The sequence below is a fragment of the Fukomys damarensis genome, unplaced genomic scaffold, assembly GCF_012274545.1.
Source record: "Fukomys damarensis isolate Sample0158 unplaced genomic scaffold, DMR_v1.0_HiC HiC_scaffold_11, whole genome shotgun sequence".
Classification (NCBI taxonomy): domain Eukaryota; kingdom Metazoa; phylum Chordata; class Mammalia; order Rodentia; family Bathyergidae; genus Fukomys; species Fukomys damarensis.
The window spans coordinates 1014508-1026564 of record NW_022900923.1 but is presented as its reverse complement, the minus strand read 5'-3'; the positions used below and the strand labels follow the sequence as shown (position 1 = coordinate 1026564).

Here is a 12057-nt window from a genome sequence, read left to right as displayed (position 1 = left end):
GCCTCCCGCTGGTGCAGGGGGAGATGGGATACCGTGGACCGGCCGGATCCTGCTCTGCCGGACGGAACCGGTGCTCGCAGTCTGGTCCCTGATCACGGAGGAGCAGTTAGTTTCTTGTTTATCCTCACAGAAGCGGCCCGCAAGGGCCCAGGGCCGGCGCAGGCCAAGGAGCAGCTCTGCTCCCAGTCTGTGCCTCTTCTCTCCCTGACCCCAGCCGCTGCCGGCCTTCTACCCTCTGCACCCCAAATTCAGCCCTGAGGTGGCAAGAACTGTAGGATGCACCCTAGGCCAGGACACCAGCACCTGGATTCTCATTCTTTTTGTTTGTTTTGAAATGGGGTCTTCTAAGTTGACAGCATGGCCTCAAACTCTCCACCCTCCTGCCTCAGCCGCTCAGTAGCTGGGACTGCAGATGTGCACTGCCCTGCCCGGCCTGGCTCTCATTCTTTCCAACAGACCAGGTGACCATGGAGAAGTCCCTTGTACCGGCCAGTCTTCAGCAGCGAGCAGGGATGGTCTCTAAACGTCCCCTCCCGGCTCGGGGTGTGGTCCTTCCCCTTGGCCCCACATCTCAGGCATGTGCATTCCAGGTTTCAGTCCGCTCACTCACACGCATTCTTCGGGACTTTGTCACTGGCCCCTACCCTCAAGAGGCCTTTCCTAGCGGCCCCTCTACCCGGCCACTCTCGCCAGGCCCTGCTGTGTGGCCCAGAGTCTTCACGAGAGCCAAGCATGGCTCTGGAGCTCTCCTGTTCCATGTGCCTCGTATGCCCCGAGTGGCCAGCACAGTCCTTTCGCTGTGTGCACCTGTTTCTTCCTGACAGCCACCGGGCACTGCTGCAGGCCAGGTGCTGTCCTGAATGCTTGGGGGACACCAGGAGCCTAAAAGACGTCCTCGTTGTAGAATGAGTGATTGTGGTCTTGTGATGTGCTTCAGCCAACTCTGGTGGAGAAACTGACACACAAGCTAGAGAATGTGTTAACTCAGGCTCTCTGTGTACTACCAGGCCCTGTTGCTCTTCACTCAGGATGGGCGACTCGGGATGGGTATTTCCTGAACACCCTCCACATCCTGAAGAGGTGCGGAAGGTGGGGAGGGAGCCCTGGAGCCACTCTGGAGGCTGGTTAGGCCAGAAAGGAGTGGTGCCACCACTTCCTCTGCTGCTGAGGCCGAGCCCTGAGGCCTGGGAGGTGAGGGACATTGGGAGCTGGACAGGTGTTCGGCCACGCCTGGGTCCGCCCTCCGTGCCAGGGTCAGGCAGTGAACAGCCGCCCCATGGCCCCGGGACATCCACAAGTCCCTTTCACAGTCACCTCAGCCAGGGAGTCTCAGGTGCCAGGCCGCCGTGGGCTGCAGAGTCTGGAAGTGGGAAATGAAGGGCGTGGCCCTGGCTCCAGAGGGGGCTGAGAGACAGAGAGCCTGGCAGACAGGTGGGACATTTGGTCCCTGGAGGGCAAGGGGCTGAGCATGCAGGCAGAGGAAGTGAGAGCCGGGCGGCTGGGGCAGGGCCAGGCAGTGGCTACCCTGCCCCGTGGCGGCCTGAGAGGGTGTCCCCTGCACCAGCCGGAGAGACTCAGGCAGGATGGGGACAAGTGGAAGTAGCTGCAGTCCCGGGAAGGGCCCGGACAGTTCTGGGGGAGGTGGCCGCAGGACCCAGGGCTAGCGCACCCGGCACTCCTGGCTACTGTGCGTCAGGGCAAGTAGGGCTGAACTGCAAGGCCCACTGTCCCCGAGCTCTGGGACTGGATCGCCCAGCCGTCACTGTGAGGACAGCTGACCTTCGTCTCCGGTGACCCTCACACAGTCCCTGTGGTGGGGACATCTGTCCTCATCCGCAGGTTACAGAGGGGAGACTGAGGTCTGGGGAGGGTCAGTCGCCCTGTCACAGCCCTGTACAATGGGGTGAGCCAGGGTTCCCACCCAGGGTAGAGCCCGCACCAGGCCAGCCACCCTCTCCCGCCTGAGTCCCCCTGAGCCAGTCCTTCTCTGGAGCGTCTCTGCTCCAGAGTCTGAACTTTGACCTTTCTGGAGAGGCTGTCAGTGGCACGAGGAAGTTTCTGGACCTCAGTGGAAAGGTCCTCCTGGATGAGCTCCTGCAGCAGGGCAGTGGGGTTCAATACAGCAGAGGCTCCCTCTGCCCGCAGGCAATTGGCTGGCAGCCTGGGCAGAGCTGGCTTTGTCTGCCTCTGCGGCAGAAGGGCTTCTTCACCGTCCTGTCCCCACAGACGGACGCGCCTTGCGCTTGCCCTTCTGGAAGTGACTCTGAGTCTGAGCCAGAACAGGCGGCGCTAGGTGCAAGCTGAGAGGGACCTACTGAAGGCTCCCCAGCAAATGTGGGGCTGCAACCAAGGTCACTCCAGCCAGGATAAGCCCAGATTTGCCCGCCCCTTCCTTGTGGTTTGGGGTGGAGCCCTTCAGAACCAGGAAGCGCAGCTGGGTGTGGTGGCATGTGCCTGTGGTGCCGCTACTCTGGAGGCAGAGGCAAGAAGACCACCTAAACCCAGGAGATCAAGACCAGCCTGGGTAGTGTAGGAAACCCTGTTTCAAAAAATAGAATAAAATAAAAAGCCAAGCGTAGTGTTCACACCTGTAACACCAGTAATCCCAGCACTCGGGAGGCTGAGGCTGGAGGATTTTAGTTTGAGGCCAGCTCAAGCTGCATAGTGAGACCTTGCCTCAAACAAACATAAAATTTAAAAAACTGAAGCAGACTGTGAGAGCAGGAAGGCTGCTGGTGGGAGGCTGGTCCCTGCAGGCCGTGAAAGTGCGCTGAGACCCTGACCTGACAGTGAGCGCTTTGCCCTGAGACCTGGTGTTGGAATCCGTCCCGAGGCTCTGTGGCCACGGACCCCACCCTGGGGCCATTCCCTCAGTCCTCACCTTGGGACAGGTAACACCCATCCTGGGCTCCCAGCAGGGCTATATGGGACACACGTGTGCTCCCGGGGCCACACGCAGCCCCTGCCGGATACCTGTGTGTTAGGGAGACGGGCAGTGCAGTTCCGGCCCAGGGGGTGGGGTGGGGTGGGGCTTGAGCCATGGTGTGTGCGGTCGGGTGAGGCTCGCATCACTGGCCCTGCAGACAGGAACAGAGAGGGTACTCATGGCATGCAGGGGACCTGGCCGGAGGCAGGGCTGTGACTGCCCAGCCCAGGGGACACACACTGACCTGGCTCCCAGAACAGCAGCTTTGCAGCCAGGACCCACGCACACCCCACCCGGGGCCCTCGGAGGCCCCGGCTCAGACTCCTGCTCAGATCACAGAGTGCCCCTGGGTCAGGAGGGTCGGAGCCCCTGAGGGTGACGCTGACCACAACTGCGGGTCTTGTTCCCAGGAGATCTGCGCAGACCCCCAGTTTATTGTTGGAGGAGCCACACGCACAGACATCTGCCAGGGAGCCCTGGGTGAGTGCAGGGTGTGGCGAGGTGGGGTTGGAAAGGTTGCAGGGCTGTGTGGAAGGGGTGGGGTGAATGGGGCCCCGGTTCCATTCCCGGGACGGGGGGCTGCTGTGGTCTGCACGTGGGGCTGCTGAGGTCGCAGACCTGCGTGGGGGCAGGGGCTTCAGGATTCCGGCCCTTGGTACTATGACAGCACGAGGCCTGAGTTCCGTGGGTCCAGGGTGGGAGGGAGACTCGGTGCGCAGGAAGAGGACCCCTGGGGCTGGCTCCGAGAGGAAACCACAGGGCTTCGGGACAGCTTTCTGTTAGCTAGAACAAACTGAGCTGCTGCCTGTCAGGGGCTGTGTGCTTGCTGTGTGGTTTAAGATCTCAGAATTCACACTCGGTATCTATCTAATAAATGAGGGCCTGTGCTTACGGGAGCAGGTTTTTGTTCTTGTAACCAGAAGCCTGTCTCCTGCCATCGGCCTCAATGGCTCCCTGAACAAGCCCACCAAACACCTGGACTCCACTTCCAGTCCAAATACCTGCTTAAGAACCCAGCAATAGGCTAGAGCCTACCTGCTTTCCTGCCCAGCGGGCACAGGATCTGACCCTGCTAATGCCCCCCGCCTGGGTCCTCACACCCACTGGACACTGAACCGTGCCTGAGAGCGCCCTGTGATTCCCATTCTGTAGAGGAGGGCACTGAAGTTGCCCCACAGCTGGGGGCGGGGGTGGCCGCACCATGGTGTGTCAATACCTGTGGTCTCCTGCACAGGGCCTGGGACATGCAGCCTCAGAGCAATGTCAGGGCCTGTGGGATCCTAGGACAGGCACAGACTCAGGCAGAGAGCAGATCTGACCTTAGACTGTGGATTCCTGAGATGCCAGAGACATTCTTCTCAGAGGAAAACAGCCTCCCGCATCCCCCACAGGGAGTAGAGGAGGGGATCTTGGGTGGAGGTGTTTGTGCTGGGAGCATCAGTTGGGTGCAGAAGGTGATTAGAAGTGGCTGGGTGTGGAGAATCCTGTAATGGACGCAGCAGTTGCTGGACACCACTTCCGGTCCAAATACCTGCTTCAAAACCCAGCAACACCCAACAGCAAGAGTGGCTGAAGAGTGGCTGGACCCCGTAGGCTGTGTGAAGCGGAGAGTAAAGCTCGCATTCCTAAGAGAACCTGCCCTCTGTGGGTGCCAAATGGCATGAAACAGTGAGAGCCTTCTCGGAGTCCCTCAGCAGCAGTCTGAGGTCTTCAGTGCACCTGGGCTGTTTTGCTCTCTCAGAAGCGAGCACGTTTGACCCTGTGCACCCACAATCCTCCCCAGTGACCTGGGCCCTGGACTCAGCCCTTGGCAGCCCTGCGCTGGCTTGGGGAGCAGCACCCAAGGTGAGTCCAGGGCCTGATCCTCCCAGCCAAGGAGCTGAAGCCCTCATAAGATGGGAGTGTGGCTCAGAGCCCGTGCTGTGAAGTTTTACCTTTGCTGGCCACCGACTGGCAGCCATGGCAATAGCCCTGCATCCCTCCCTGTCTGCTGACATAGGGCACAGCGGGCAGGGGTCACGCAGGGCCCCCCAAGTACTCAGCACCTGGAGCAGCAGGCATCAGGCCGGAGAACTTGGCCTGCTCCTGGCTCAGGTCGCACGGCTGGCTGTGTGCCAGGCTGGGTGCGTTTTAATGGTTTATTTTTGGTATAAGTACGTTTTATACACTTTCAAGTCACACTGGGCTTCTTGGCCGTGGCCCCGAGAGCTAAAGGGGCATCTGCAGCGATGGCACCTGCCTGAGAGAGTCCTCTGCCAAGCCAGAAGAAGCAAGAGGGTGGACGCTCCGCTCTGTCCACCTGGGACCATGTGGGCTGTGCCGCTGCAGGTCCCCCCTGCAGCCTGAGCACAGTCTGTGCCGAGGTTGCTGATCCAACAGTGATCGATGTTATTGGGCAGCACTGGGGAGGGAACCCAGGCGTTCACTCCGAGATGCCCCCGCTCTTGTCTGCCCTAAGTCTAAGTCGCTCCCTTGCCGTCCTTGTGCCTCAGCTCACCCAGTGCTGAGGTCGCAGGCCTGGACTATGGCCGGCTCTGATTCCGTGGCTTTCCCAGTCCTTCCTTCTGTCCTGGGGCTCTCCCCAGGAGACCCCATGACAGGACAGTGTTGGGGCTCCCCCGGCCACTCTGGGCCAACGGGTCTCAGCCTTTCCTGGTTGTTGTTGACCCTGGCCTGGGTTTGCAGGATGCTGCTCTACTGGAATTAGCAAGTGGCTTTCAAAACCTCAGATGTGCAGTGCAGGAAAGAGGTTACTTGGCTGTGCTATGCTGGGCGGGTGCCTCCGTGAGTCACCATTTCCTTTCTTCCTCCCTTACAAAGCTCACTCACAGCTGCTTGGGCCATTACACAGTGGCAGAGGACATCTCTGTCCCTGCGCCCCAGAGCTCCCTGCTCCCCACACTGCCCTCTGAAGACTTGGGTGCCCAGCAGTGAGTCCTGGGCAAGGGGATCAATCGTGTGACTTCGCTGTCTGGTGCTGCATTTTCCTGCCTCTGAGGTGACTTCCTGTGGCCTTCAGACTCCGGAGCTGTGACTGTGTCCGCCCCCAGCCCCTGCACCTGCAGCATGGTCCATCTCGGCCATGGCAGCTGCATTCTGCTCAGTCCCCTGGGCTCTGGGCTTTTAGAAATGAAAGACCTCTTGTTTCGTGGCACCTGTGGGGAGGATGGGGCCAGCAGACATTTAGGGTCCATCTGCCTCACCACGGGTAGGCAGGGGAAACGTGATGGAGGGGCAGAGTGTCATGTGTTAGTGTAAACGCCGCAGGTGCCTGTCACTGTGCGGACACAGTGGGCGCTGAGCTCCAGGCCCTGCCATCCTTTGCTCTTCGGGTTGTGGCCCCTACCCTGCCTGAGGCACATGGACTGGCAGGAGTTCCAGTCTGAGGCGCTGTCTTCCGGGCTGCTGCCAGGCATGAAGTGAGTACAGGGAAGGGAATCCCCCTCCCCACCAGCCTGGGGCTGCACCCACCCTCGGGGCTCCTTCGCCTACTTCCACAGCTGCCCAGTGGAGGCAGCTCGCTGCGGTCCTCAGGCAGGGTGTCGGGAGCGTGGAGGCTGGAAACACCTGGGTCCCTTCAGGGTGTGGTGGCCAGCAGTGGCCTGTTCATCTCTTACCCGCTGGGCAGTGCACAAAGGGAGTGGACAGAGGAGAAGGAGCGAAGGGCTGTCCCGGCCTTGGCCCTGGGGCCCTTTGGGGCCCTGAGGACCCTCGGATCAGTCACCCCAATCCTCGGCCCCACCCCAAGATGGCAGCAGCTTTCCAACATGCCAATCAGCAGCATCCCCAGACCTTGACCAGTGTCCCCCGGGAGAGCACACGGGCAGAGGGGGTGAAGGGAGAGGCTGAGATGTGAGGGACCAGGGCCACTGGACACGGCCTGGAAGGCTGTGTTGCGAGCCTGGCACGTGGAGATGCACCGAGAAGGACGCTGTGGGAGGCTGAAGATGGCACAGAAGGAGCCCCAGCGCGGGCAGGCGGGGGCTACACTGCTGGGGCGTCTGAGCTGTGCAGGCTTGTGCCTGTGCACCCACAAATCAGGACTTTGGGGCTCAGCACAGATCCCCATTGCCCTGGCACCCAACACTGGTGTCCCGTGGGTGCTGCCCATTAGCAGTCGTGTCTTGCTGTCCATGGTGTGTGTGAGACTTGAGATGCCCAGGCACAGAGCTGGGACGCCGGGGCCACCACCCCTGTGTCCATGGTGGGATGGCCAGCACCGGCCCGATGGCCTGAGCTCTCTCTGTTCCAGGGTGACCAGCTGCACTCGGAGCACCTCTGTGCTATGGGTGTGTGTGTGTGTGTCTTCCCCGAGCTTACACTCCCTTTGCTGTGCCAGGCTGTGACGGTGACATAGGCCACTGTCCTGCCCTTCCCTGGGAGGTGTCACCAGGCCTCTGTGCTGCAGGTGACCGGGGCCCCACGTGCATCCCCGAGCCCTGGGGCTGCTCCTTGTGTCACTGTCCTGTGTATAGGGAGGAGTCACAGCAGAAGGGAAGGAAAGGGAAACAACTATCACCCCAGAGCCCAGGAGGAGCCTCCAGTGGCTGCAGGCACCACAAGGCCATGGCCAGCTCAGAGCCAACCCTGACCGTGCAGCGGCTCCCTTGGCTCTGGAAACTTACTGTGGACCCGATGGGTTTCCCACCCCAGCCAGGGCCTGCACTGAAGGAGCTGTTCTCGGGCCTGGGGGCCATCCTCGGGGCGGGGCGGGGCGGGGTGGGGGCAGTGGGCCTGCCCTGAGCTGTGCTGCCAGGGTCCCTGTGGGAGCTGCGTGGCCAAGGACACCTGGAGGGCAGCCTGGCGGGGACAGGGAGTCCTTTCACGAGGAGCCTCTCCTCATACCTGCTCTGCAAATACCAGGCTGGGAAGTGGACAAGGAGGTGGTGCCAGGCAGGGCGTTGTCCCTGGACGGCTGTGGACAAACAACAGGCCGGAAGCCGGCACAGGTTTCCTGGGAGGCCACAGCCAGGGCACAGAGGGAAACTGAGGCCCACTGCTGTAGACTGAGGGAGAAGGGGCAGCCCCATCGGCCCCTTCTGCCTCAGTGTCACAAGGGGAGAGTGGAGCAGGCACCATGCAGCTGTACCCTGCGGAGAGCCCAGCACTGAAGAACTAGTGCTCAGTTTCCGGTAGCCAGCGCTGGGCCCAGAGGGACCACTGGCTCTGCACTCAGTGTCCAGGCCCAGTGGCCTGCATGTGACAGACACAGTGGAGCCCAGGACAGGGCAGGCAGGCTGGGAGGAAGCCGCTCAGGAAGGGAGGGACTGGCTGGGGAGCAGCAGCCCCAGGGGCCAGGGGGTGGACAATAGCCCGGGCTTTGAGGACCCAGGAGGAGCAGGCAGGCAGATACCTCCTAGTGCCGGGGCAGGCCAGCTTGAGTGAGAGCTCCCCAGGGGGATCTGGGAGGCAGGCATCTCAGTATGGCTCATGACCCTGGGCTGCCTTTGACAGGGCGCCCGCCTCGCCCATCTGCCCCCAGAGTCCGCTGTGTTTCAACCCAGGGCCCCTCCCATGGGCGTCTGTAGCCACATCTGGTGTCTGGTGTGGGTGACACTCAGACCCCGGGGCTGGAGGAACTGCGGGCTTGTGGCAGGAGGGCAGGTACCTGCAACCTGACCTGTGGGCTCCTCTGGGAAGAGAGCAGAGCAGGGGTCCCCACCCCTTGGCCAGGCCTGGCTGTTCAGTAAAGGAGCAACCCCACCACCAGCCTGCTGCAGGGACCGTACCGGCTGCCTCTCCTTGCGAGTGTGCCCAGTGGCCCCGGCTGAAGGTGGACGTCCTGCCCAGGGCCACGGGCCCATCTCTGCTCTCACTAGGGCACTAGATGGCACAGGCCAGGCATCTGAGTGTTGGAGAAACACAAGCCCTGATGGAGCCAACCGTGCAGAGCAACTGCGGCCTGCAGAGAAGCGGGAAAGAGTGCCAGGAGGTGGGGGCTGGCTGGAGAGACACTTGCACCCTGCATTCAGAGCTGATGCCCAGAGCCCTAAGAGAACTCGCCATCCCCAGGTCCGGCTGTGCCCTGCAGTGCCCCTCGCCAAGCAGCCCAGCATCTCCAGGGCCCAAGGCATCAGTGGGAGGACTCGGGATCCCAGGGGCCTGGGAGTGAGCATGGAAACTTCCGTTTGCCCAAGCTGGCCTGACCCATCTCATGGCTTCTCAGTGATCAGACCTGGGGGTGGGTCATGCACAGCGCCACCCGGAGGGCCTGTGCTGTCAGGGACACTGCTCTGGAGCTCAGAGATGAGCATGGAGCCATCCTACCCCAGCCTGGTCTGCAGCACCCACTCCTCGGCCCGAGCCTGCTCCGGGTGGACAGGAAGTGGCTGCAGCTCGGATGTGAGGTGGCAGGGGGAGGCATGGGCCCAGCCAGGTGTCCAGCTGGAGATATGAGGGACCCTGAGAGACAGAAGGCAAACACCACCAGGAAGGCTGGGCCCTCTCTGCCCAGCAGCTTCTCCCCATGTTATACGGTGAACAGAGCCAGGACAGCCCAGAACAAATACACCGTTGCCAGATCAGGTGTCCTGCAGACTCTGGAGGCCGAAGCCTGTGAATCTGACTCAAGCCCCAGCTGAGTGGCAGTGTCTAGGAGCAAGGGGTCTCCAGGGCCTCCAAGGTCACAGAGCAGCTGACCAGCCTGCGGACGCACCTGCGGTCCACGTGGAGAGGCAGGCCCCATGCTGGGGAGCAGAAGGGAAGGACGCCAAGATGGCGAGCGGAGTGGGCAGCCCTGGAGGAGGCGCGGGCTGGACAGGTCTCCCTCGGAGCCTCAGGGCGCAGGCTGTCAGTGGGAGGGAGCCCAGGACTGAGGCCCCGCATGCCTGTGGATCGCAGATGACAGGAGCCAGTGTGTGAACCAGGCTTTCTCATCACGGGCACCGGCTCCAAGAGGTTAGGAGCGAGCACTTCCTCGGGGTGCCGTGAATGCCTCACGGGCCCCACAGCAGCCAGTGCAGTGACTGGAGCTGAGGCCAAGCCTTGTGTGGGCCCTGTGTGCTGTCCCTGCCACATCCCTGTGGTCCGCCCGGGCCCTGTGACCTGATGGGGACCTCACTGACATGCGGCCGCCCTGGCACCTCCTTCCCGCTTCGAGCCTCCCCAGCACCGCTTCCTCTGGTGCAGCCCCAGGCCCAGGTGCAGTGCTGGTGCCGTGACCTGGGAGGCCTTCCTCCTCTGCCGGCCGCCAGCGCATAGCAAGTCCCCACCCTGAAGAGTGGAGAGGCTGCCCCTCTGCTCACAGTCACCTCAGGCTTGTAGCCCCTGAGGCGGGCACAGCTGCTGCCCTCCAGGGATGGCCCATGACCGCGCCCTGACTGTCTGCAGGTGACTGCTGGCTGTTGGCCGCCATCGCCTCCCTCACCTTGAATGAAGAGGTCCTGGCCCGTGTCGTGCCCCTGGACCAGAGTTTCCAGGAGAACTACGCTGGCATCTTCCACTTCCAGGTACCCAGGCCCGGCTCTCTGTCCCGGAGTTTGGGGCACAGGCCTGGCGCTGCTCTGGGATGACATCAAGACCATAGGGAGCTCACGGCCTACATGCAACATGGGGGGCAGAGCAGGGATGTGGGGGGGCAGGGACACAGGACATGCAGCTGAGGAGGGATTCCCACGTGGAAAGCTGGGGTCATGTCTGAGGCTCAGAGAAACTTCCCAGCTGCTCCCCTCTCAGGCTGGGGAGGGAGCCATGTCTTCCAGAGATGAGGGTGGACTGGGTGGGAGCACTCTGTCTGTCCTTGCCACTCTGTGGCACAGGCGCTGCAGGACGGGCTGGGGTCCCCGAGTGACCGCCCGTCCCCGCCCACAGTTCTGGCAGTATGGCGAGTGGGTGGAGGTGGTGGTGGACGACAGGCTGCCCACCAAGGATGGGGAGCTGCTGTTCCTGCACTCGGCCGAGGGCTCGGAGTTCTGGAGCGCGCTGCTGGAGAAGGCCTACGCCAAGTGAGTGCCGCCCACCCAGACTGCCCAAATCGGGGCATGTTGGCAGTGCCCGGCTATGCGAGGACTTCCACATAGAAGCCTGGTAGTCCCACTGTGCTGCCGAGACCTGAGCTTCAGGTTGCGCACACAGGGTGCGGGCTGTACGCGGCCCTGGTGAGTGGCAGCCATACCCCTCACCCAGTGGCTCTGAGCCCTAAATGCCCAGCACCTGCTGAGCGGACTGGGCCTGCACCAGGAGGGCGTGGGGCAAACCCCACGGACCTAGAAGGTCCCGAGGACCTGCCAGGGGTCAGCACAGATCGGCGAGCTCAGGGATGCTGAGCAGGGAGGCCGCCCAGGGGGAGCAGGGCACCCACAGTGACCAACACACAGGCCGGGGGCATGGGCAGCACTGGGGTGAAGGCACCTCGGCAGCAGCCCTGTCCCCCAGGATCAACGGCTGCTATGAAGCGCTGTCGGGTGGTGCCACCACCGAGGGCTTCGAGGACTTCACCGGAGGCATTGCGGAGTGGTATGAGCTGCAGAAGCCGCCACCCAACCTGTTCAGGATCATCCAGAAGGCGCTGGAGAAGGGCTCACTGCTCGGCTGCTCCATTGACGTGAGTGCGGGTGCTGCTCAGGAGCTGATGGAGGCCCCAGGGCCCCTGGAGCCCACTGCCCTGACTGAGGGCACAGTGTGGCCCTGCCCACCACAGCGCTCTTCACCGGGAGTCAGGGGCCACCGGGCAAAAGCCAGGTCTGCGCCCAGATGTCAAGCGATGGAGCCTGGTCTCCCCATCTCCCCTACAGTGCTGACCCTCCTGCTGCAGGCTGGAGGGCCCACAGCCGTCCCCTGGCCTTCTGGGGTTGCTGGGCCTTGGGAAGCTCTCAGAGACACCAGGAGGAGCCATCTCCTCTAACAGCCTTGCTGGCCAACTCTGCGGGTGGGGTGTAGGGCAGAGGCCCAGAGCCCTAACAAAGGCTGTGCCGCACCTGGGACCGTCACCCTCGGGACATGGACAGGAAGCCCTGGCTTGGGACCAGAGCTCTGTGCACCTTTAGGTGGGGTCCTCCGAGTCCTGCAGCTGGGGTGAGGCAGAGGCTTCTTCCTCCCTGCCTCTCCCGCTCACTCCGAGAGCAGGCGGTGCTGCGGCCCTGTGCTGTGGCCGCTGTGCTGGGCGAGGCCTCCCCGGGGTGCCCCTCTGCATC

General features: G+C 62.5%; 1 protein-coding gene across 1 annotated transcript in view; it reads left to right on the top strand.

Moving 5' to 3' along the window:
- Positions 1-1014: 1014 nt before the first annotated feature.
- The window catches only part of Capn2 (calpain 2), a 25546-nt gene continuing 14503 nt past the window's right edge, over positions 1015-12057 (top strand). The window contains exons 1-5 of the mRNA XM_033762010.1: positions 1015-1191; positions 3337-3406; positions 10256-10374; positions 10736-10869; positions 11300-11468. Coding sequence (XP_033617901.1) covers positions 1030-1191; positions 3337-3406; positions 10256-10374; positions 10736-10869; positions 11300-11468 — 654 coding nt within the window. The 5' untranslated portion in view covers positions 1015-1029. The remainder of the gene's footprint in view (positions 1192-3336; positions 3407-10255; positions 10375-10735; positions 10870-11299; positions 11469-12057) is intronic.